The 26,156-nt window shown below is 41.0% G+C and overlaps 1 protein-coding gene across 1 annotated transcript in view; it reads right to left on the bottom strand.

Moving 5' to 3' along the window:
- The window catches only part of LDHC (lactate dehydrogenase C), a 52,057-nt gene continuing 25,901 nt past the window's right edge, over nt 1–26,156 (bottom strand). The window contains exons 4-7 of the mRNA XM_074401204.1: nt 20,451–20,624; nt 16,068–16,185; nt 6,214–6,337; nt 1–421 (exon numbers count right to left, since the gene is read on the bottom strand). Coding sequence (XP_074257305.1) covers nt 257–421; nt 6,214–6,337; nt 16,068–16,185; nt 20,451–20,624 — 581 coding nt within the window. The 3' untranslated portion in view covers nt 1–256. The remainder of the gene's footprint in view (nt 422–6,213; nt 6,338–16,067; nt 16,186–20,450; nt 20,625–26,156) is intronic.

Genomic DNA, 26,156 nt, shown 5'->3' with positions numbered 1-26,156 from the left:
ATTCTACATCTGTAGGCACTCTTACATATATGACCCCTCAGAAGTATAACTTACACCTGTACAGATTGGGTATCATTAGAGCTATAAAGGAGTCTTAAAGAGGAAAATCTCTACCATTTTCTCGTTCTAATCTTGAGAGAGTGGAGTTATGTCGTAGGTCTCCAATTTTTATTTTTTAAAGATCAAATAAAAATACTTTCAAAATTTATACAATCAACTATCCTCTGTTCTTCAAACAGTGGAACATTAGAAGGCTTTAAAATTTCAGATCCTTTTGAATATTCAAAAGTGTTTCTGCACTTCTCTTGAAAAGGGCCTCCTCCTCAGGATTCAAGTTAATTTTCACAACATCTGAGACACCATTCCGCCCCAAGACACAAGGGATACTGAGAAAGAGTTCTTCTTTTATTCCATATAATCCCTGAAAGGCAAAAGTAGATTATTGTTCAAGTAACCTGATATGGAAAAGGAGCTGTGCAAACGGGCATCAGAATAAGAGTATACAGGAGAGACTAAGGCACTCAACATGAATTGCTCAGAGGGCAGCAGAGTGACGAGCAGGAAAAGCAAGAGCAGCCTTGTGTCCTATGGCCATATGGAGCTTACATTCAATGACATGAAGAAGATGCCAGAGGCCTTTAGAAGGACCAGGAAGGGTACAATTTACCTTATTCCTTACCAGGTCATCTTTCTGTCCCAAGGAAGGATGACATGTAGTCCTTCATGATGCCATTTTATCAGATATGAGGATCAAGCAGCTTGTGTTTAGTCCAAACTACATTAAGGCAACAGTGAAGCAGGAGGTGACTGGGAAAGCTCTGCTTCATACCTTTGCAGCAGGGAGCATCATTGAGTTTGGACAATGGATGCTACAGGTGGCTTTCTTTCTTTTTTCTTTTTTTTTTTTTGAGATGAAGTTTTGCTCTTTTTGCCCAGGCTGGAATGCAATGGCACAATCTCGGCTTACCACAACCTCCACCTCCCAGGTTCAATCGATTCTTCTGCCTCAGCCTCCCAAGTAGCTGGGATTACAGGCATGTGCCACCACGCCCAGCTAAATTTTGTATTTTTAGTAGAGATGGGGTTTCAGCATGTTGGCCAGGCTGGTCTTGAACTCCTCACCTCGGGTGAGCCACCTGCCTTGGTCTCCCAAAAAATGCTGGAATTCCAGGCATGAGCCACCACACCTGGCCTACAGGTGGCATTTTAAGCCTCCAGAGGTAAGCCCCCAGTGGAGCCTATAGATACTCTTTACATGCCTGGTGGGGCCTATGCCTCCCATCACCAGTTGCAATGGAATGTACTCCTGCCCTTCTGTACTCCTATCCACCACCTCCACCTGAGTTCTATCCAGGACCTCCCAGTAGGGATAGAACCATGAGACAGGTGCAACCCCATGGCACTGCCCTATCCTGGGGCCCTGGAACCTCCTGTCAGAAGCCCCACAATTCCCTCCACTCCTGCAACCAAAGCCAAGCAGCAGTTGCCAGAGCCTACTACACCCTGGGCAACTCACACAACATCTACATGTGCATGTATCAGCCTCCACCACCTCCATACTACCCTCTCCCTGGTCTTGGAAGATAGAAGCACTCAGTGTATCCCAAAAAATTAAAAATTAAAAAATTTAAAAGAAGACTCAAAGTCGGGTATGGTGACTCACACCTGTAATCCCAGCACTTTGGGAGGCCAAAGCAGGCAGATCACAAGGTCAAGCGTTCGAGACCAGCCTGACTAACATGGTGAAACCCCATCTCTACTAAGAATACAAAAATTAGCCAGGTGTGGTGGCGCATGCCTGTAATCCCAGCTATTCAGGAGGCTGAGGAAGGAGAATCACTTGAACCCAGGAGGTGGAGGCTACAGTGAGCAGAGATCATGCCACTACACGCCAGCCTGGTGACAGAGCGAGATTCCATTTCAAATAAATAAATAAAATAAAAGGAAACCCAGTAGGCCCCTCACACTTCCCTGCCTCCTACCACTCATCACTCTTTAATCCTCTCCTTGGGGCTGAGTTTGGGGTTGTAGGAGATGGGAGGGCCTTGTTCTTCTCCAGGTCTTATTATCAACAGTTACCAGGAATAGTGTTGAAGGAAGAGCGGAGGCCCCTTGACTCTGGAGCAGTGCCTCACAACTTTCCATGCTCCAGAGCCCACAGGCGCTATTCAGCCATGCTTCCCTCTCACCATCTCTGGGGCTCTTCCTCAGGAACACAAGGTGTGCCCCTTGTTCCTGTTTGGCTCTAGTAACCTCTCCCCACAGAGGGATTCTCTGGTTAACCTCCTCTACCGTAGTCCAGCTCCCTCATTTTGGTAGCCACTTTACACTCAACCTCATAAGCTCCATCCGATCAGCCAAGTGTCATCCCTGAGGGCGCCCCGCCAGGAACTACTTATGTTCCTTCCACTTTGGCATCTGCCTAGCTGTGGAAGGCCACTGTCTTTTCAGACCGTCAACCCACATTCTATTCAGCCAGGCTCCAGCCACAGTCATACTCAAATTCCCTTCCCTATCCTCTTTTCTATTTTTAAGGGACAGCATCTATAACTACAGTGGTGCAGTTACAGCTCAATGTAGCCTGAACCTCCTGGGCTCAAGCAATCCTTCCACATCAGCCTCCCAAGTAGCACACACCACCATGCCTGGCTATTTTTCTTTTCATTTTTTATAGAGATGGAGTCTATGTTGCCCAGGTTGGTCTCAAACTCCATCTCCAATCCTTGATCATTCTGTTGCCACCTCTGTGTGACATTTGGAGCTTTTAACATGAGCTTCCATGGGTGTAATCAGAGGCAAGGCCATGGTGGCAGGGGAAGAAGTCCCTCTGCTTCTCTACTGGTATTTCCAGAATTGGTTTCCCTTTGCCTCCTGTCATCTCTCTTTCCTCTAGAAGAGGCATCTCGAACTGGAATTCAAGAATTCATGTCCATCCATCATGCCATCTGAGGATTGTTGGGTGAGCTGGGAACAAGGGCTCCTGCCTGAATCCTGGCACCAACCCTAGCCCTGCATGCTAATGGTGACCTGCTGCTAACCCCCTCAGCCTGTCCTTTTCCCTTTAAGCTTTATGCCTGGTTGGTTTTAAGTTCCCCTGGATATATTAGAATTTGCTCTCATGTGCTCTTGGACTGGCTGTGAAATACAGAGATGGTTTAAAGATAATTCCCTATTTATTTGACCAAAAAAATCCAATTATACATTAATATGAAACTCTGCACATCTTGATTTGGTGAAAATGTGACATAGTAAAAGTGAAATAACTGAGAAAGAAAGAAAAAAGAATATACAAATTATTCTGCTTGTAATGTCAAATGTTTATATGTTCTCTATAAAATACAACTCAGCTGGGCACAGTGGGTCACACCTGTATTGCCAGCACTTTGGGAAGCTGAGGTGAGTGGATAGCTTCAGGTCAGGAGTTCAAGACCAGTCTGGCAGCAGGACAAAACCCCATCTCTACTAAAAATACAAAAATTAGCCAGGCGTGGTGGTGCACACCTGTAATCCCAGTTACTTGGAAGGCTAAGGCAGGAGAATTGCTTGAGCCCAGGAGGCAGAGGTTGCAGTGAGCCAAGATCACACCACTGCACTCCAACCTGGGCAAAAAAGTGAGACTCCATGCTCCCCCTCAAAAATTAAAATTACATTAAAATAAAATACAACTCGTCCATTACTTGTTCGGTAAAGGCTATTAAATTCCCATATTACTCAGTCTCTTCATTGATTACTCGTTTGACACCTCCCTGACTCTTTCTCCAGAGTCCTAGAGGGGTAGTTGCTTATTCTCCCATAGGTTCTGCATCCTCTGAAAAGAAGGGGTGTGTGGTATCTATTGTGTACTGTTCACTGCCTCTTCAAAATCTTTTTTTTTTTTTTTTTTTTTTGAGACAGAGTCTCATTCTGTTGCCCAGGCTAGACTGCAGTGGCACAATTTTAGCTCACTGCAGCTTGCGTCTCCTGGGTTCAAGCAATTCTCCTGCCTCAGCTGCCCAAGTAGCTGGGATTACAGGCGTGCACCACCACACCTAGCTAATTTTTGTCTTTTTAGTAGAGGCGGGGTTTCACCAGGTTGACCAGCTGGTCTCGAACTCCTGACATCAAGTGATTCACCCACCTCAGCCTTCCAAAGTGCTGGGATTACAGGTGTGAGCCACTGCGCTTGGCTTCTCTTCCAAATCGTCCCCTGCTCTTATAAAAACAAAACATATTTTCCCTATTTTTTTTTTTGAGGATCCAATTCAGCTCTTCTTCCCTTTCTAATGACCATTTACTAACCTCCTACTTATTCCATCTCATTCACAAGACTGACATATGGCTCACAGTCTTCCCTGTCTATCCCAATTACTGCCATTATCCTTGTTGACGTCAATATACATATGAATAATCCAACCAAAATTCCCTTTCTTTCCAGTTTCTAGACCTTTTTAACTTATGGAACCTTCTGCTCCCACTCCATTATCCTGCTCTGGACCTTGCTATGGAGTTCCTCCAAACCCAACTTAGGTTCCATGATCCATCATTCTATAATCCTTTGGCCATACCCTAAGCTCCTTTGCCCATTTTAATGTTTAGTTTTTATTAAAATATTTCTTATTTATTTTTATAATTTATTCATGTGTAGTAGATATATTCAAGGACAGAAGTCTTGAATTTGTCTGTGCCTTTTAGCAGAATATTAAACCCATTTACAACTGTATAAGCCAAAATGCTTGCACCTCTTTCTTTCTCAATCTCTCTTTCTTCTTCCTCCCTCCCTCAATCTCTGTCTGCCTCTCTCTTTTCCTTTCAGATTCTGCCAGTAAAACCCAAACCTGAATGAATTCAGCTGTGTGCTTTCTCTATCCCTGCACTCAGATCACTGGAAAAAAAAAAAAACCATACAAGGAAGTTTATCTTTAACTTACATTACAAATTTAACATTACTAATTAATGCTTACCAACTCCAAATAAGCATGACAGTAATTCTGCTTTGTTTTTAAAAATGAAATTCTCTTTCCCATTATCCATAAAGACTATTTCAAATTTTCTCAAATCTCTGAATTCCATATACTTCCCTTGACTCTCATTAGATAATTTTATCTCCTTTCACTAAAAATAGAGAGGTTATCAGATGCTTCCAACGTCAGATTTACAAATCTATATGCATCAGTACACATTCTCTCTGTTAACTCCTACCCCTCCTCCTTTTAGGGGTAATGCCTATATCTATGCTCTCAACTCCATCCCCCTCTGCTTACCACTTCTGTCTTGATCCTCTCCCTTGGTACCTGATCTTTACCATAAGCATCTTATCTGCGTAAAAAACAAACAGCCTTCTTGCCCTGATTTTCCTTACCTTCACAGCCAAATTCCTAAAAATAGCTATTGATACTTGTCTTAATTTCCTCAGTCTACTCCAGTGGTTCTCAGCCAGAAGTAGTATAGGATCTAAGCCTGCAGCTACTGGGAGCCAACTTTGTTGCCCCACAGAAAAAGTCTGCATGAGTTGGAAGCCAGTAAAGGAAAAAGATGAGCCAAGAGAATACAGAGAAAAGATAGCTCTCATAACACAGTCTGAGTACCTGATTCCGGCCTCACTGGCATTTCAGTTACATGAGCCAATATATTTTCTTTTTGCATAAGCTAGTTTGAGTTGTCTTCACACTGTTTATATGCCAGTGCCCAAAACTGTGTCCAAAACTGTAAATGTGATCTTCAAACCCGGTTCTCTTTTTTTTTTTTTTTTTTTTTTGAGATGGAGTTTCACTCTTGTTACCCAGGCTGGAGTGCAATGGCGCGATCTCGGCTCACCGCAACCTCTGCCTCCTGGGTTCAGGCAATTCTCCTGCCTCAGCCTCCTGAGTAGCTAGGATTACAGGCACGCACCACCATGCCCAGCTAATTTTTTGTATTTTTAGTAGAGACGGGGTTTCACCGTGTTGACCAGGATGGTCTCAATCTCTTGACCTCGTGATCCACCCACCTTGGCCTCCCAAAGTGCTGGGATTACAGGCGTGAGCCACTGCGCCCAGCCTCAGACCTGGTTCTCTTTCAGGATTCCCTTCCTTAGGTCAAGGTATCTGTATTTTTTTGACTTGACCTGAAGTCAAGGTCTCTGTATTTTTTATTCACGATTATATCTTCAACATCTTGTACACTGTCTGGCACTGGCCAGTGACTCAATAAATATCAAAGGAAAGAATGACAAATGAAAATTTAATTTAAGCTTACCTTAACCATGGTGGAAACTGGATGCACTCGCCTAAGATTCTTCAAAATGGATCCTACCAGATCCATCACGGACAGTCCAATAGCCCAAGAGGTATATCCCTTCAGCTTGATAATCTCATAGGCACTACAATTGTAGAAAGTAAGAAAATCAAATTCATAATGTCAACTCAGAGAAAACATAATAGTCTTCAAGCATCCATTTTGAAGTAATCTACATGTGATGCAACTATATTAAAATATTCTCATAGATTTCTTATAGAATTTATAAATAGGCAACAAATCTTACTATACTGGTCTCATAAAACTTCACTATGTATTTTATTTACTTAATTTTTTAATTGATGAATTTTTTTTGGAGACAGGGTCCTGCTTCCTTGCCCAGGCTGGAGGGCACTGGTGTGTGACTATGGCTCACTGCAACCTCCACCTCCCGGGCTCATATGATCCTCCCTCCTTAGCTTCCCAAGTAGCTACTTGGGAGTATAGGTGTGAGCCACCATGCATGGCTAATTTTTGTGTTTTTGTAGATACGGGGTTTTGCCATGTTGCCCAGGCTGGTCTCAAACTCCTGAGCTCAAGCTATCTGCTTGCCTCGGCTTCCCCAAGTGCTGGTATTACAGGCATGAGCCACCATGCCCAGCCTACTTACTTTAAATAAAAATTAATTCACCCTTCTTTTTATCATAAAGGCAGAATACTAGGAATTTTGTGCCACTCAAAATGAAACTAGTTTTTATTTTTTTATTTTTTGTTTTTGAGACAGAGTTTCACTCTTATTGCCCAGGCTGGAATACAATAACACAATCTCAGCTCAATGCAACCTCCATCTCCTGGGTTCAAGTGATTCTCCTGCCTTAGCTTCCCAAGTAGCTGGGATTACAGACATGCACCACCACACCTGGCCAATTGTGTAATTTTTTTTTCTTAGTAGAGATGGGGTTTCTCCATGTTAGTCAGGCTGTTCTCGAACTCCCAACCTCAGGTGATCCATCCGCCTCAGCCTCCCAAAGTAATGGGATTACAGATGTAAGCCACCGCACTTGGCCTAAGTTTTTAATATTTTTTTGTATTGTTGCTTAAATATGCAAACATAGAAACTAATCACCTTGAAAGTTACCATATAAATTTCTCTGACCATTTAAAATTGTTACTAATGTGCCAATGTAAATTTATATAGTTGTAAGCTGTGTGTATATATTTTTCTAAGAATATATCACTAAATCAATAATAAATGAATATGGAAAATATTCATGATACATTTTCAATGGAAAATAGCACAAAACTATACATTATGTACTTTCTTATCTCTGGCTTGTAAAAAGCAAATTTTTATATAAACTTTAGAGCAGCATCAACCCACCAAGTTATGAATAGTGATTATTTTTACATGACAGGTTTACAGGTGGGCCTTCTTTATGCCTTTTTGAATTTTCTTATTTTCTACAATTAATATTTATTATATATTTGCATTGCTACAAATAGTTGTTCTCAGGTTTAGATTGACAGTCAAAATCACTGGACCAAGAAGCTTCAATTTAGCACTAAGTTTATTTAAGAAAGGATATAGGACAAGAAGCACAGACTGCAGCATATCGTTCATATCAGGAGGTCTTACAACTACCCAGTTTTAAAGGCTCAGGAATGCACATGACACACTTGGTTGCCAAAGATAAGGCTGATACATATTTATATACAGACCACCTGAGCACAGGGAGTTTGGGCCTGGACTGTTCCTACAGTAGTGTCCTGTGATTTGACTATCAGTCCAAAAGCAGGGCCACTATCAGAGGCCATGCAGTACTTTTAATCACAAAAGTACTTTTAGGCCCTCAATTCTATAAGGCCAACACTCTGGGGGTAAGTAAAAAGAAAGGGAGGGAGGGAACCTAGCGCCTGACTGACAGCATACTGTCTATGAGTTGAAGTAAAGAAAGCTCTATAGTAGATAACTGGGGACAAATCTCACCAGTTGAATCTGGATGACAGATTTATCCTGCAGGCATTAACAAAATGAATTGAAAAAGAAAAGAAAGTTGAGAATGGCTAAAAACATAATCCTTTAGTTGTTATCAACCATCCTGATGAAAATAAAACTGCTGGTGTAAAAGAAAGAGTAAAGGGAGCAAACAGAAGAAATAGTTTTAAGGCTGGTACTTTAAGACAAAAACTGATACGCATTGTAAACCAAATGCCCTCTTGGGAATGAGTAAGGATGTCCTACTAAATCATGATGTTATTCCCCTGCAACTGGTGGTTAGACACCAGCAAATCAGAGGCTGTTGTGTAAAAAGAGCTGAGTAGTTTTTAAATAAATATTAGCAGGACCCTGAGGACTATTTATAATTATACATCCTTGGCTAAGTTATCAAGAAGCAAATAATTTAATTTTAGTTACTGCAGAATTGAGAAGACTAATAGTGATAAGTACTGACCGGAAACACGTTGGAATATTTAGTATTCAAATCACACAGAACTTCAATGGGAAATGTGATCTTAATCCTTGTTCCCTGAAAGCAAGTGTCTCAAATTAAAAAGGAACTGCCCGAGCGCAGTGGCTCACACCTGTAATCCCAACACTTTGGGAGGCCGAGGTGGGCAGATTGCTTTAGCTCAGGAGTTCAAGACCAGCCTGGGCAACATGGTGAAACCCCATTACTATCAAAAATACAAAAAGTAACCAGGTATGGTGGCATGCATCTGTATTCCCAGCTACTCAGGCAGTTGTGGTGTGAAGATGGCTTGAGCCTGGGAGGCAGAGGTTGCAGTAAGCCACTGCACTCCAGCCTGGGCAACAGAGCCAGAACTTGTCTTAAAAAACAAACAAACAACCCCTACCATTCCCTGTGGTACAATTATTAGTGACTAGGTAGATAAAATACCAACCCTGTGACATCCCTATGGGGGTGGATGGGCTGCTCCATAACACTTGGAAACCACTATCGGTTAAAACAGGGTCCTCAGTGGGTAGGGGGTATGGATGGGCCTCCAGACCAGTTAGATCCCTGCATTTACTGGAGACTGATCTCCAATGGCCCCTATAGCTGAAAATATATGGGGATAAGGGACATTTTTGTTGAGAAGGATAGGAAAATGTACTGTAATATTAACACACATTTTGTTTTCTAGGTATTAACCTCTTATCCAAATCTATTTGGTGAAACAAAGCATTTGTAGGTTCCCTTAAGAGAATTTAAGAAAATAAAACATACCAATAATGATTACCAAAGTAAAAGATATTTCGGTAAATTGACCTAAAACTTTCAGCTGATTTGATACTTAATGGAAACAGTTTGGCCAAAAAAAGAAATAAATTTGCTTTAGAGATCTAAAACAGGACAGGCATGGTGGCTTTGGGAAGCTGAGACAGGCAGATTGCCTGAAGTCAGGAGTTCGAGACCAGTCTGGCCAACATGGTGAAACCCTGTCTCTAATAAAAATATAAAAATTAGTGTTTGCAGCCACCACCAGGCCACTGTTGCTCTCCAACACCAGTGCTGCCTCTTGCTCACTGAGCTCCAGCCGAAGGAGAAGTGGGGTAAGTAAGGAAGTCTCTATACATGGCTCGTATAAAGTGTACTGCCTGCCAATCGACCAGTGGTAAAACACCCAGGAAGAAACTGGCTACAAAAGCTGCTGGCAAGAGTGCACCGTCTACTGGAGGGGTGAAGAAGCCTCACTGTTACAGTCCTGGTACCGTGGCACTCCATGAAATCATGCGTTATCAGAAGTCCACTGAACTTCTGATTTGCAAACGTCCCTTCTAGTGTCTGGTATGAGAAATTGCTCTGGACTTTAAAACAGATCTGCGCTTCCAGAGCGCAGCTATCAGTGCTTTGCAGGAAGCAAGTGAGGCCTGATTGGCCTTTTTGAAGACATCAACCTGTGTGCTATCCATGCCAAACATGTAACAATTATGTCAAAAGACATAGAGCTAGCACACCACATATGTGGAGAACGTGCTTAAGAATCCACTATGATGGGAAACATTTCATTCTCAAAAAAAAAAAAAAACAAAAAAAAAAACTTCTCTTCTTTCTGTTACTGGTAGTTCTGAACGTTAGATATTTTTTTCCATGGGGTCAAAAGGCACCTAAGTATATGATTGTCAGTGGAAAAATAGGGGACAGAAATCAGGTATTGGTAGTTTTCCCTTTTCATTTGTGTGTGAATTTTTTTTTTTTTTTTTTGAGATGGAGTTTCGCTCTTGTTACCCAGGCTGGAGTGCAATGGCGCGATCTCAGCTCACTGCAGCCTCCGCCTCTTGGGTTCAGGCAATTCTCCTGCCTTAGCCTTCTAAGTAGCTGGGATTATAGGCAGGTGCCACCATGCCCAGCTAATTTTTTTTTTATCTTTTTTATTTTTAGTAGAGACAGGATTTCACCATGTTGACCAGGATGGTCTCAATCTCTTGACCTCATGATCCACCCGCCTCGGCCTCCCAAAGTGCTGGGATTACAGGCTTGAGCCACTATGCCCGGCCGTGAATTTTTAATATAAATGCAGAGACATAAAGCACTAATGCAAGTTAAAATGTTTCCGTGAACAAGCATTGTAACACTTTTTTTTTATTTTAGATGGAGTCCCCTTCTGTCACCCAGGCTGGAGTGCAGTGGCACGATCTCGGCTCACAGCAACCTCCACCTCCTAGATTCAAGTGATGCCTCAGCCTCCCGAATAGCTGGGATTACAGGTGCCTGCTACCAAGCCTGGCTAACTTTTGTATTTTTAGTAGAGATATGGTTTCACCACGTTGGCAGGCTGGTCTTGAACTCCTGACCTTAAGTGATCTACTACCTCAGCCTCCCAAAGTGCTGAGATTACGGGCATGAGCCACCACACCCGGCTGCACTGAAATACCTTCTAAAGGGCTGGGCTTGATGGCTCACGCCTGAAATCCCAGAGGTTTGGGAGGCTGAGGCAGGGGGATCACAAGGTCAAGACATTGAGACCATCCTGGTCAACATGGTGAAACCCTGTCTTTACTAAAAATACAAAAATTAGCTGGATGTGGTGGTGTGCACCTGTAGTCCCAGCTGCTTGGGAGGCTGGGGCAGGAGAATCACTTGAATCCAAGAGGCAGAGGTTGCAGTGAGCAGAGATTGTGCCACTGCAATCCAGCCTGGTGACAGAGTGAGACACTGTCACACACACATGCAAAAAAACCTTCTAAAGAAGATATTGATATGCTATACTGTGTTTTCTTCTTGGTATCCTTTCACCATGCTAGATAAACTTAATGTTAGGTGAAAATCTATTATTTCCTGTGAGTTGAACCGTCTGAATTTCAGACAATTAGTGGCTATATACTTTTAATTTTGTTGTTGTTTGGTTTTTTGTTTTTGTTTTTTAAGAGACAAGGTCTCACTCTGTTGCCCAGGTTGGAATTCAGTGGCACTATCATTGCTCACTGCAACCTTGCATTCTGGGCTAAAGTAAGCCTCCCATCTCAACCTCCCAGGTAGCTAGGTAGCTAAGACTACCAGTATGCAACATCACATCTAGCTAATTTTTTAATTTTTTGTTGTTGCTGTTGTTGGTTAACAATTTTTTTTTTTTTTTTTTTTTTTGAGACAGGATCTTGCTCTGCTGTCCAGACTGGAGTGCAGTGGTGTGATCATACCTCTGTGAATTCAAGTTACGCCTAAAACTCCTAGGCTCAAGTAATCTTCCTGACTCAGTAGCTGGGACCACAGGCATACCACCATGCCTGGCTAATTTTAAAAATTTATTTGTGGAGACATGATCTCACTCCTTTGCCCCTGCTGATCTGAAACTCCTGGCCTCAAATAGTGCTTCTACCTCAGCCTCCCAAAGTGTTGGGATTACAGGTGTGAGCCACTGCACCCAGCCTTAACTCCTTTTTTAACTGTGGTAAAATTTGTCATCTTAACAATTTTTCTTTCCTTTTTTTCCCTTTTTTACACTGTTTACCAACTGAAAAACCATTTTTGAAGTATACAGTTCAGTGGCATTAAATACATTAACACTGCTGTGCAGTCATTACCACCATCCTCTCTCAAATATTTTCATCTTCCCAAACTGAAACTCTGTACTCATAAATGTTACCATGTTACTTTTATTTTTTATATATATATATATATATATAAATTTTTTTCCCACTGCAACAGTCTACCCAAATGATATATACAAACTTTTAAAGCGAGCCAGGCGCGGTGGCTCATGCCTGTAATCCCAGCACTTTGGGAGGCCAAGGCAGGTGAATCACGAGGTCAAGAGATCGAGATCATCCTGCTCAACAGGGTGAAACTCCGTCTCTACTAAAAACACAAAAAAGTAGCTGGGCATGGTGGCGCATGCCTGTTATCCCAGCTACTCAGGAGGCTGAGGCAGGAGAATTTCCTGAACCCAGGAGGCGGAGATGGCAGTGAGCCAAGATCGCGCCATTGCACTCCAGCCTGGGTAACAAAAGCGAAACTCCGTCTCAAAAAAAAGAAAAAGAAAAAGAAAAAAACAACTTTTAAAGCTAAAAGCCACTTAAGAGAATCAAAACTCACCCATAATCACTTTTTTGTTATGTGACTTTTTGGTCTCTGCTCTAATTCTTACACATTTTGGTTTATTATTATTTTATTTTATTTCTGAGACAGAGTCTTGCTCTATCACCCAGGTTGGAGCGCAGTGGCCTGATCTTAGCTCACTGCCTCCTCTGCCTCCTGGGTTCAAGCAATTCTCCTGCCTCAGTCTTCCAAGTAACTAGGATTACAGGCATGCACCACCATATCTGGCTAATTTTTTTTTTTTTCCAGTAGGGACAGGGTTTTATCATGTTGGCTGGGCTGGTCTCGAACTCCTGACCTCAGGTGATCTACCTGTTGTGGCCTCCCTAAGTGTTGGGATTACAGGCATGAGCTACCACACCCAACCTCTTACACATTTTTGTAGGATTGTTATCGTTAGTATACATATAGTAGACTTGTGGTTTTTGTAAATTTAATATTCCAATCTGTGAACATTCAAAAGTGATTTTTAAGTTTTTTTTTTTTTTTTTTGAGATGGAGTTTCAGTCTTGTCACCGCAGCTGGAGTGCAATGGCACAATCTCGGCTCACTGCATCCTCCGCCTCCCAGGTTCAAGCGATTCTCCTGGCTCAGCCTCCCAAGTAGCTGAGATTACAAGTGCCTGTGATAACACCCAGCTAATTTTTGTATTTTTAGTAGAGACAGGGTTCTACCATGTTGACTAGTCTGGTCTCCAACTCCTGACCTCAGGTGACCCACTCGCCGTGGCCTCCCAAAGTGCTGGTATTACAGGTGTGTGCCACCGTGCCTGACCAATTTTTTTTTTTTTTTTTGTTAGACTGAGAATTTTATCAGAGAAGTATAATTTGGATGTTGACTCAATGTTTTCAATGGTCATAACAGGAAAAACAAATTACCTTTATGCATTTTAGTTGATTAAATTCAAATAGATGATGTATGAAACAACATTTAAATCAATACAGCCCAGGAGATATAAAAGTATAGGTCTGTGTGGTCCTCTAAATAACTGACATTTATATATTTTTCTTAAGACAATTGTAAGCAAAATGGGAAAGCTCTCTAATATTTTGGCTTTTTGGGAGGGAGGCTTTTCAGTCTTGCTTTTATTTGAGTCAATATACCGATGTCTTGACTTGTGAAAAAATTTTCACATCCCTATTTTGGGCTCATATTTTCTTTTTTTTTTTTTTTTTTATTTTGTTTTATTGCATTTTAGGTTTCGGGGTACATGTGATGAACATGCAAGATTGTTGCATAGGTACACACATGGCAGTGTGGTTTGCTGCCTTCCGTCCCCTCACCTGTATCTGTCATTTCTCCCCATGCTATCTCTTCCCACTTCCCCACCCCCCGCCCCTCCCCCATTTCCCCCCAACGCACCCCAGTGTGTAGTGCTCCCCTCCCTGTGTCCTTGTGTTCTCATTGTTCAGCACCCGCCTATGAGTGAGAATATACGGTGTTTGATTTTCTGCTCTTGTGTCAGTTTGCTGAGAATGATGGTTTCCAGGTTCATCCATGTCCCTACAAAGGACGTGAACTCATCCTTTTTGATGGCTGTGTAATATTCCATGGTGTATATGTACCACATTTTCCCTATCCAGTCTATCATCGTTGGGCATTTGGGTTGGTTCCAGGTCTTTGCTATTGTAAACAGTGCTGCAATGAACATTCGTGTGCACGTGTCCTTGCAGTAGAATGATTTATAATCCTTTGGGTATATACCCAGTAATGGGATTGCTGGGTCAAATGGGATTTCTATTTTTAGGTCCTTGAGGAATCGCCACACTGTCTTCCACAATGGTTGAACTAATTTACATTCCCACCAACAGTGTAGAAGTGTTCCTATTTCTCCACATCCTCTCCAGCATCTGTTGTGTCCCGATTTTTTAATGATCGCCATTCTAATTGGTGTGAGATGGTATCTCAATGTGGTTTTGATTTGCATTTCTCTGATGACCAGTGATGATGAGCATTTTTTCATATGTTTGTTGGCCTCCTGTATGTCTTCTTTTGTAAAGTATCTGTTCATGTCCTTTGCCCATTTTTGAATGGGCTTGTTTGTTTTTTTCTTGTAGATCTGCTTTAGTTCTTTTAAATTCTGGATATCAGCCCCTTGTCAGATGGGTAGGCTGCAAAAATTTTTTCCCATTCTGTTGGTTGCCGATTCACTCTACTGACTGTTTCTTTTGCCATGCAGAAGCTGTGGAGTTTGATTAGGTCCCATTTGTCTATTTTGGCTTTTGTTGCCATTGCTTTTGGCGTTTTGGTCATGAAGTCCTTGCCTACACCTATGTCCTGAATGGTTTTGCCTAGATTTTCCTCTAAGGTTTTTATGGTGTTAGGTCTGATGTTTAAGTCTTTAATCCATCTGGAGTTAATTTTGGTGTAAGGTGTCAGGAAGGGGTCCTGTTTCTGCTTTCTGCACATGGCTAGCCAGTTTTCCCAACACCATTTATTAAACAGGGAGTCCTTTCCCCATTGCTTGTTTTTGTCAGGTTTGTCGAAGATCAGATGGTTGTGGGTATGTTGTATTTCCTGTGAGGCCTCTGTTCTGTTCCATTGGTCTATATCTCTGTTTTGGTACCAGTACCATGCTGTTTTGATTACTGTAGCCTTGTAGTATAGTTTGAAGTCCGGTAGTGTGATGCCTCCTGCTTTGTTCTTTCTGCTTAGAGTTGACTTGGCTATGCGGGCTCTCGACCAATTTTTAAGTTCTATAACTTCTACTAATATGTAACTTGGCTAAAGCTGGAAGGATAATCCTGCATGCTGTTTAGACATATATATATATATATTTAAAAAGACTAATATATATGGAGTCAGATGCTTCATTTATAAGAAAACCATAATGATTTCTGAACATCTGCATTAGTTTAATGTTTCATCAAGTCAAATGATGAACATTTAATAAGTTCTTGGCATGGTTCTAGTATTTTACATGTAGTATTAACATTTTTACTCTTTGTAATAGCTCTATAAAGTAGGTTCTATAATTATCCCCATTTTGAAGATGAGTAAACAACTTTTGATATTTTAAGTAATTTCCCAGTATCATCTCACTAATAGATGATGAAGCAGGTTTCAAACCTGGACAACCTGGCTCCAAAGTCCATGCTCATAATCACTATGGTTTTATTATCCTCAAATATATGAGTTGTAAAAGAACAAGTACTTACTCTTTTTGAAAAATGCCCCCAAAAAGAAAGCTATGTATATGTCTGAATTTAGTGATTTCCAGAAGCCTAGAGTTATTTATCTCACAAAAAGCAAAGATCAACTGCTTGATTTTTGTCTGTGAAACTTATTCTTAAGACTGATTATTAAGGCATTAAGAAACTTAATAGGTAATATTACCTTTGAATAACTTGTTGATGGATATTTTTCCAGTTTTCCTTGTCTGAATCCGTTCCCAATTTAGGATCCAGGGTCTTCAGAGCAACACCAGCAACATTCACTCCACTCCATAAGGGCACTAAAAAATATAGATCTCAAAATAAACTCTTCTTCGCAATATTGCAACAGGTGTTTGAGTTCAGTGTTGTTTTTTTAAGTTAGGCTGCCACCTGATATGGTTCAGATGTTTGTCCCTTTCAAATCTCATGTTGAAATTGTAACCCCTGGGGTTGGAAGTGGGAAGTGTATGATCATGGGCACAGATCTCTCATGAATAGCTTAGCATCATCCCCTTGTTGATGAGCTTTCACTCAGAGTTCATGTGAGATCTGGTTGTTTAAAAATATATGGCACCTCCTCTCTCTCTTGTTACCACCCTCACCATGTGACACATCTACTTCCCCTTTGCCTTCTGCTACGATTGTAAACTTCCTGAGGCCCTCATCAAGAGCATATGTTGGAGCTATGCCTGTACAACCTGCAGAAGCACAAGCTAAATTAAACTTCTTTTCTTGGTCGGGCTCGGTGACTCATGCCTGTAATCCCAGCACTTTGGGAGGCTGAGGTGGGTGGATCATGAGATCAAGAGACAGAGCCCATCCTGGCCAATATGGTGAAACCCCATCTCTACTAAAACTACAAAAAAAATTAGCTGGGCGTAGTGGCGCATGCCTGTAGTCCCACCTACCCAGGAGGCTGAAGCAGAAGAATCACTTGAACCCAGGAGGCGGAGGTTGCAGTGAGCTGAGATCAAGCCACTGCACTCCAGCCTGGCAACAGAGCAAGACTCCATGAAAAAAAAAAAAAAAAAAAAACCCACAAAACCTCTTTTCTTTATAAATTACTTAACCTCAGGTATTTATTTTCTTTCTTTTTTTTTCTTTTTTTTTTTCACCCAAGCTGGAGTATAGTGGCTTGATCTCAGCTCACTGTGACCTCCGCCTCCCAGGTTCAAGGGATTCTTCTGTTTCAGCCTCCTGAGTAGCTGGCATTACAGGTGTATGCCAACACACCCAGCTACTTTTTTTGTATTTTCAGTAGAAACAGGGTTTCGCTATGTTGGCCAGGCTGGTCTTAAATTCCCAGCTGGCCTCAAGTAGTCGGCACGCCTTGGCCTCCAAAAGTGCTGGGATTACAGGCAGGAGCCACTACTTTTGGCCAGGTATTTCTCTCTCTTTTTTTTTTTTTTTTTTTTTTTTTTTTTGAGATGGAGTTTCACTCTTGTTGCCCAGGCTGGAGTGCAATGGTGTGATCTTGGCTCACTGCAACCTCCACCTCCTGGGTTCAAGTAATTCTCCTGCCTCAGCCTCCCAAGTAGCTGGGACTACAGGCACATGGCTCCATGCCCAGCTAATTTTTGTATTTTTAGTAGAGATGGGGTTTCACCATGTTGACCAGGATGGTCTCGATCTCTTGACCTCGTGATCTGCCCAACTTGGCCTCCCAAAGTGCTGGGATCATAGGCGTGAGCCACCGCGCCCAGCCTGGCCAGGTATTTCTTTATAGCAACACAAAAATAGCCTAAAACACCACCTTACACCATACATAAAATAGGTTTCAAATGCATAAAAAGATGTAAGAAATAAAATTATAAAGTTGTCAGAAAATATGTAGTAGAATTTACTTATAGTTGTGTGGTATAGGAGGCATTTTTAAGCAACACACATATTTTTTAAGCAATATATAAAATGCAATGTAAACAAAAAAAAGGACTGATAAGATTAAATATTATAAGCAATTAGAGAATATCAAATTAATACCATACTTCTCAACAGGAATAAAGAGCCAAGGAGGAAAACTGTCAATCTAGAATCTCACATCCAATTAACATGTCATTCCAGAACAAAGTGAGACTAAAACAGTCATAGAAACAACACCAACAGGATATAGCTCAGGAAGAAAGAAATTGAATCCAAGGGAAGAAGTTAGATGGAGAAAATAAAGATAAGCAACACAAAACCTGGCAAAATTGGCAAACTGGTACATGAACCAAAACAAGCATTGACTATTGAAACAATAACCATTATAACTAGTTTGGGGGATATAAGACCAGTATGGCTACAGAAAAGGAACTAATAATTACATGTATGACAGAAAGAGAATGGTGTCAACATCATAAAAAAGAGGATGATCAAACAAAATGCATTCTAAGATCCTTGTATTATTCCAAAGAAGAGTAAATAAATTGATCACCTGAGGTAAAGTATTGATGTAAAAAATTTACAGATAACTATTTACAAGGTAAGTGCATAACCCAAAGTATGAGAAAATTAAAGAAAGTAAATCCAATGGAAAGCAGAAAAAGAGAAAGGAAACAGAAAATAATGCTAAACAGAATACTATGTTCAAATTAATATTAATCAGAATCTACTGTTTTCTTTTCTTTTCTTTCTTTCTTTTTTTTTTTTTTTTTTTTTGAGACAGAGTTTCACTCTGTTGCCAGGCACCAGGCTGGAGTGCAGTGGTGCAATCTTGGCTCACTTCAACCGCCGCCTCCCGGGTTCAAGCAATTCTTCTGCCTCAGCCTCCCAAGCAGCTGGGACTACAGGTGCGTGCCACCACGCCCAGTTAATTTTTGTATTTTTTAGTAGAGACAGGGTTTCATCATGTTGGCCAGGATGGTCTTGATCTCTTGACCTCGTGATCCACCCACCTCAGCCTCCCAAAGTGCTGGGATTACAGGCGTGAGCCACCGTACCCAGCCAGAATGTACTGTCTTCTAAAAATAAAACTATAGAATATTAAATGTGAGAAATTAAAATACACCTGAGAAAATTAGTTTTAATGACCTTCAGGAAGAATAACTGTGTTAGGACAATAACACAAGCCAACAGGGTCAAAGTAAGGCTCTGGTTGAAGAAATATTTATTCAAATCAAATAAATGTATTTGTTATATTATGGCTCTTGGCATATAAAGAAAAGGGCACTTTAAATGTTTTGAATAAATGAATGAATGTTTGAATAAATGGTCTTTATTCTCAATGGGTTCATTGCCACTATGGAAAGAAGATTTACATACGTGACACAATTAAAGAACACTGTAAAAAGTATAAAGTTCTAACCCTATAGCAGAGATCAAATGTTTAAATTCAGTAAAGACAGGTTGGTATGGCCTGAATAGTTAAAATCATGTATTGTTTCAGTTATATGAAAAATTTGGAATAAGTAAATCTACAGAGTGAGAAAGTAGATTAGTGGTTGCCTGGGGCTAGGGTAGGGGAAAAAAATGGGGATTTCATTTTGGGCTGATGAAAACAGTCTATATTTAGATTGTGGTGATATTTGTATAACCCTGTGAATATACTAGAAACTCATGAACTGTATATTTTGGTGGTTGAATTTTATGGTATATGTATTATATTGGTCCATTCCAATATTGCTATAAATAAATACCTGAGACTGGGCAACTTGTAAAGAAAAGATGTTTAACTGGCTCACAATTCTGCAAGCTATACAGGAAGCACAATGCTGGCATCTGCTTGTCTTCCTGGGAGACCTCAGGAAACTTTCAATCATGGAAGAAGGCGAAGGGGAAGCATGAGCAGGAGCATCTTACATGGCTACAGCAGAAGGAGGGAGGTGGGGGGAAGTGCCACATACTTTTAAACAACCAGATCTCACAAGAACTCACTATTGTGAAAACAGCACCAAGGAGGATGCTGTTAAACCATGAGAACCTGTCTCCATGATCTAACCACCTCCCACCAGGCCCCACTTCCCACACTGGGGATTACAATTCAACATGAGATTTGGGCAGGGACATAGACCCAAACCATATCATAAATCATGTCTTAATAAAGCTGTTTTTAAAAAAATCACAATAAATAAAAAAGTATTACAGATAAGAGAAACATTCATTGACTATTAAAACAGCTATATGCTTTATAGACTATTTTATGAAAGATAGATAAATCAATGCAAAAGATTGAAAGTAAAGAATAGCACTTTGGGAGGCCAAGGCAGGTGGATCACGAGGTCAGGAGATCGAGACCATCCTGGTCAACATGGTGAAACCCTGTCTCTACTAAAAATACAAAAAATTAGTTGGGCATGGTGGTGCAAATCCCAGCTACTCAGGAGGCTGAGGCAGGAGAATTGCCTGAGCCCAGGAGGCGGAGGTTGCGGTGAGCCGAGATCGCGCCATTGCACTCCAGCCTGGGTAACAAGAGCGAAACTCCGTCTCAAAAAAAAAAAAAAAAAAAAAGAATAGTAAAATTTATACCAGGGAAATAACAACAAAATGAAACTCATATAACTATATTAATATCAGGGAAAAACTTTAAAGAAAATAAGCATTATTAGAGGTAAGAGCAGACACATAATGATAATAGATTTCTACTTACCACTAGAATCACCATGTTCTCCAATAATCCAACCATGGCAGCTTGTGGGATGAACACCCAACTTTTCTCCAATTAGATAACGAAAACGGGCAGAGTCTAAATTACAACCACTTCCAATTACACAAGTTGCAGGTAAGCCACTTATCTTCCAGACTACATATGTCAAAATATCCACTAAGAAGAAAAATTTTCATGTTAGAAAAAGATTCATTGTCACTTGAAAATTTTTTTCCTCAACAGATGAATTGTTTTGGAGTCAAGTACAGATTTACTACAGAGTTCGAAGTGAAGCAAATCACTGGCTGAACTTGGTGGCTCATGCCTGTAATCCCAACACTTTGGGACGAGGCAGGTGGATCACTTCGGGTCAGGAGTTTGAGACCAGCCTGGACATGGTGAAACCCTGTCTCTACCAAAAAATACAAAAATTAGCTGGGCGTGGTGGCACACGCCTGCATTCCCAGCTACTTGGGAGGCTAAGAAGGAATCAGAAAACCAACCTTAGTAATATGACTAAACAAGGCTCATCAATACCCCCCAAAAATCACACTAGTTCACCAGCCATGGATCCAAACCAATAGGAATTCCTGGTTTACCTGAAAAAGAACTCAGGAGGTTAGTTATTAAACTAATCAGGAAAAGACCAGAGAAAGGCAAAGCCCAATGCAGGGAAATCAATTAAAAAAAAAATACAATAAGTGAAGGGAGAAATGTTCACAGAAATAAATAGCTTAAAGAAAAAAAATACAGTAAAAAATTCAGGAAACTTTGGACACACTTTTAGAAATGCGAAATGCTCTGGAGTCTCAGCAATAGAATTGCCTGGATTCTCAGCAACAGAATTGAACAAAAAGAAATTCAGAGCTCGAAGACAAGGTCTTCAAATTAACCCAATCCAACAAAGACAAAGAAAAAGAATAGGAAAATATGAACAAAGACTCCAAGAAGTCTGGGATTATGTTAAACAAACAAACCTAAGAATAATCGGTATTCCAGAGGAAGAAGACAATTATAAAAGCTTGGGAAGTATATTTGGTATTTGGGGAGATAATTGAAGAAAACCTCCCCAGCCTTGCTAGAGACCGAGATACGCAAATACAAGAAGCACAAAGAACACCTGGGAAATTCATTGCAAAAGAATATTTGCCTAGGCACATTGTCATCAGGTTACCCAAAGTTAAGACAAAGGAAAGAATCCTAAGAGCTGTGAGACAGAAGCACCAGGTAACCTATAAAGGAAAAGCTATCAGATTGTAAAACCTATCAGATTAACAGCAGATTTCTCAGCAGAAACCCTACAACCTAGAAGGGACTGGGGCCCTATCTTCAGCCTCCTCAAACAAAGCAATTATCAGCCAGGAGGGTTGTACCCAGTGAAACTAAGCATCATGTTTGAAGGAAAGATACAGTCATTTTCAGATAAACAAATGCTGAGAGGATTCGCCACTACCAAGCCACCGCTATGGAGCTCTAAATCTTTAAACAAATCCTGGAAACATAACAAAACAGAATCTCTTTATTTTTTAATTTATTTATTTACTTTTTTTGAGACAGAGTCTTGCTCTGTTGCCCAGGCTGGAGTGCAATGGCATGATCTCAGCTCACTGAAACCTCTGCCTCCAGGTTCAAGTGATTCTCTTGCCTCAGCCTACCGAGTAGCTGGGACTACAGGTGCCTGCCACCATGCTTGGCTAATTTTTGTGTTTTTAATAGAGACAGAGTTTCACTATGTTGGCCAGGCTGGTCTTGAACTCCTGACCTCATGTGATCTGCCCCCCTTGGCCTCCCAAAAGTGTTGGGATTATAGGCATAAACCACCATGCTCGTCCCAGAATCTCTTTAAAGCATAAATCACACAGGACCAATGAAATAAAAATAAAAGTTAAAAGCAAAAACAGCAAACAAACAAAACACCAAAGTACATAAGCAACAAACAGCATGATGAATACAATGGTATCTCCAATTTCAACAGTAATATTGAATGTAAATGGCCTAAATGCTCCACTTAAAAGATACAGAACTGTGGAATGAATAAGAACTCATCAACCAGCCGGGCATGGTGGCTTACACCTATAATCCCAGCACTTTGAGAGGCCAAGGCGGGCAGATCACCTGAGCTTGGGAATTTGAGACCAGCCTGATCAACATGGAAAAACCCTGTCTCTACTAAAAACACAAAATTAGCTGGGTGTGGTGGCACAGACCTGTAGTCTCAGCTACTTGGGAGGCTGAGGCAAGAGAATCACTTGAACCCAGGAGGCGGAGGTTGTGGTGAGCCAAGATTGCGTCATTGCACTCTAGCCTGGGCAACAAGAGTGAAACTCTGTTGCAAATAAATAAATAAATAAAATAAAATAACATTAAAAAAAAAAAAAAAAACTCACCAACAAACTATCTGCTGACTTCAGGAGACTCACCTAACATATAAGGACTCAAATAAACTTAAAGGGGTGGAAAGAAAAAGGCATTTCATGCAAATGGACATGAAAAACAAGCTGGGGTTTGAAGCTATTCTTATAGACAACAAACTTTAAAGCAACGGAAGTTAAAAGAGGCAAAGAGGTACATAAAAAGGCCTTGTCCAACAGGAAAATATCACAATCCTAAACATAACATGTACCTAACACTGGAGCTCCCAAATTTATAAAACAATTATTAATAGACCTAAGAAATGAGATAGACAGCAACACAATAATAGCGGGGGTCTTCAATACTCCACTGACAGCACTAACAGATCATCAAGACAGAACATCAACAAAGAAACAATGGATTTAAACTATACTTTGGAACAAATGGATTTAACAGAGAGATACAGAACATTTCATCCAACAACCACAGAATACACATTCTATTCAACAGCACATGGAACTTTCTCCAAAATAGCCCATGCAATAGGCCATAAAATGAGCCTCGATATATTTAAGAAAATTGAAATTATGTCAAGCACTCTCTCAGACAACTGGACTAAAACTGGAAATCAACTCCAAAAGGAACCTTCAAAATCACACAAATACATGGAAAGTAAATAACTTGTTCCTGAATGAGAATTGAGTCAAAAATGAAATCAAGATGGAAATGAAAAACTCTTCACACTGAATGACAGTAATGACACAACCTATCAAAACCTCTGGATATAGCTAAGGCAATGGTAAGAGGAAAGTTCATAGCCCTAAATGCCTACATCAAAAAGTCTGAAAGAGCACAAACAGACCACCACAGTCACACCTCAAGGAACTAGAAAAACAAGAATAAACCACACCCAAACCCAGCAGAAGAAAGGAAATAACCAAGATCAGAGCAGAACTAAATGAAATTGAAACAATAAAAATTACAAAAGAAAAATGAAGGCCAGGTGTGATAGGTCACATCTATAATCCCAACACTTTGGGAGGCCAAGGCAGGCGGATCATTTGAGATGAGGAGTTCAAGACCAGACTGGCTAACATGGTGAAACCTCATCTTTTTTTTTTTTTTTTTTTTTTTTTTTTGAGGCGGAGTTTCGCTCTTGTTACCTAGGCTGGAGTGCAATGGCACGATCTCGGCTCACCGCAACCTCCGCCTCCTGGGTTCAGGCAATTCTCCTGCCTCAGCCTCCTGAGTAGCTGGGATTACAGGCACGTACCACCATGCCCAGCGAATTTTTTGTATTTTTGGTAGAGACGGGGTTTCACCATGTTGACCAGGATGGTCTCGATCTCTTGACCTCGTGATCCACCCGCCTCGGCCTCCCAAAGTGCTGGGATTACAGGCTTGAGCCACCGCGCCCGGCCGAAACCTCATCTTAAAAAAAAAAAAAAAAGAAAAAAGAAAACTGAAACAAAAAGTTCTTTCTTTGAAAAGATAAATAAAATTGATAGACCATTAGCAAGATTAACCAAGAAAAGAAGAGAGCTGGCCGGGCATGGTGGCTCATGTCTGTAATCCCAGCACTTTGGGAGGACAAGGTGGGCGTATAACCTGAGGTCAGGAGTTTGAGACCAGCCTGGCCAACATTATGAAACCCCGTATCTACTAAAAATACAAACATTAGACATAGTGGTAGGTACCTGTAATCCCAGCTTCTCAGGAGGCTGAGGTGGGAGTATCACTTGAACCCAGGAGGCGGACATTGCAATGAGCTGAAATCATGCCATTGCACTCCAGCCTGGGTGAAAGAGCAAAACTTGATCTCAAAAAAACACAGAGAGAGTAAATCCAAATAATCTCATGAGGAAATAAAATAGGAGATATTACAACTGACACCACTGAAATACAAAGATAATTCAAGGCTGCTATGAACACCTTTACACTCATAAACCAGAAAACCTAGAAGAGATGGACAAATTCCTGGAAATATACAACCCTTCTAGCTTAAATCAGGAAGAATTAGATACCCTGAACAGAACAATAACAAGAAGTGCGATTGAAACGGTAATTAAAAATTACCGACAAAAAGAAATTCTGGACCAGATAGATTCACAGCAGAATTCTACCAGACATTCAAAGAAGAATTGGTACTAACCTTTTTGACATTATTCCACAAGACAGAGAAAGAAGGAACCCTCCCTAAGTCATTCTATAAGGCCATCATCACCCTAATACCAAAACCAGGAAGGGATACAGCCAAAAAAGAAAACTACAGACTGATATCCTTCATGAACAAAGATGCTAAAATCCTTAACAAAATGGTAGCTAACTGAATCTAACAACATGTTAAAAAGATAATCCACCATGATCAAGTGGGTTTCATACCAGGGATGCAGGGATGGTTTAACATACACAAGTCAATAAATGCGATACACCACATAAACAGAATTAAAAACAAAAATCACATGATCATCTCAATAGATGCAGGAAAACCATTCAGCAAAATCCAGCATCCCTTTATGATTAAAACCCTCAGCAAAATCAGCATACAAGGGACATACCTTAATGTAATAAAAGTCATCCATGAACTGGGCACAGTGGCTGACACCTGTAATCCCAGAACTTTGGGAGGCCAAGGCCGGTGGATCACCTGAGGTCAGGAGTTCAAGACCAGCCCGACCAATATGGTGAAACCCTGTCTCTACCAAAAATAGAAAAAATTTGACACGCACCTGTGATCCCAGCTACTTGGGAGGCTGAGACAGGAGAATTGCTTGAACCCAGGAAGCAGAAGGTGCAGTGAGCCGAGTTCATGCCACTGCACTCTAGCCTGGTCAGCAGAGCCAGACTCTGTCTCCAAAAAAAACCCAAAAAGTAACCTATGGCAAACCCATAGCCAATATAATACCGCTGAATGGGGAAAAGTTGAAAGCATTCCCTCTGAGAACAGGAATAAGACAAGGATGCCCACTATCACCACTCCTCTTCAACATAGTACTGGAAGTCCCAGCCAGAGCAATCAAACAAGAGAAAGAAATAAAGGGCATCCAAACTGGTAACGTGGAAGTCAAACTGTTCCTGTTTGCTGATAATATGATTGTTACCTTGAAAACCCTGTAGGACACAGTGGCTCATGCCTGTAATCTTAGTACTTTGAGAGTCCAAGGCAGGCAGATCACCTGAAGTCAGGAATTCGAGACCACCCTGGCCAACAAGGTATAAACTCATCTTTACTAAAAATACAAATACAAAAATTAGCCGGGTGTGGTGATATGCACCAGTAATCCCAGCTACTTCGGAGTCTGAAGCACGAGAATCACTTTAGCCCAGGAGGCAGAGGTTGCCCTGAGCCAAGGTCAC

This window comes from Saimiri boliviensis, chromosome 6, assembly GCF_048565385.1.
Source record: "Saimiri boliviensis isolate mSaiBol1 chromosome 6, mSaiBol1.pri, whole genome shotgun sequence".
In the NCBI taxonomy this organism is placed as follows: Eukaryota; Metazoa; Chordata; class Mammalia; order Primates; family Cebidae; genus Saimiri; species Saimiri boliviensis.
Note: the sequence above shows the minus strand (reverse complement) of the source record. Positions and strands in the feature narration are given on the sequence as shown.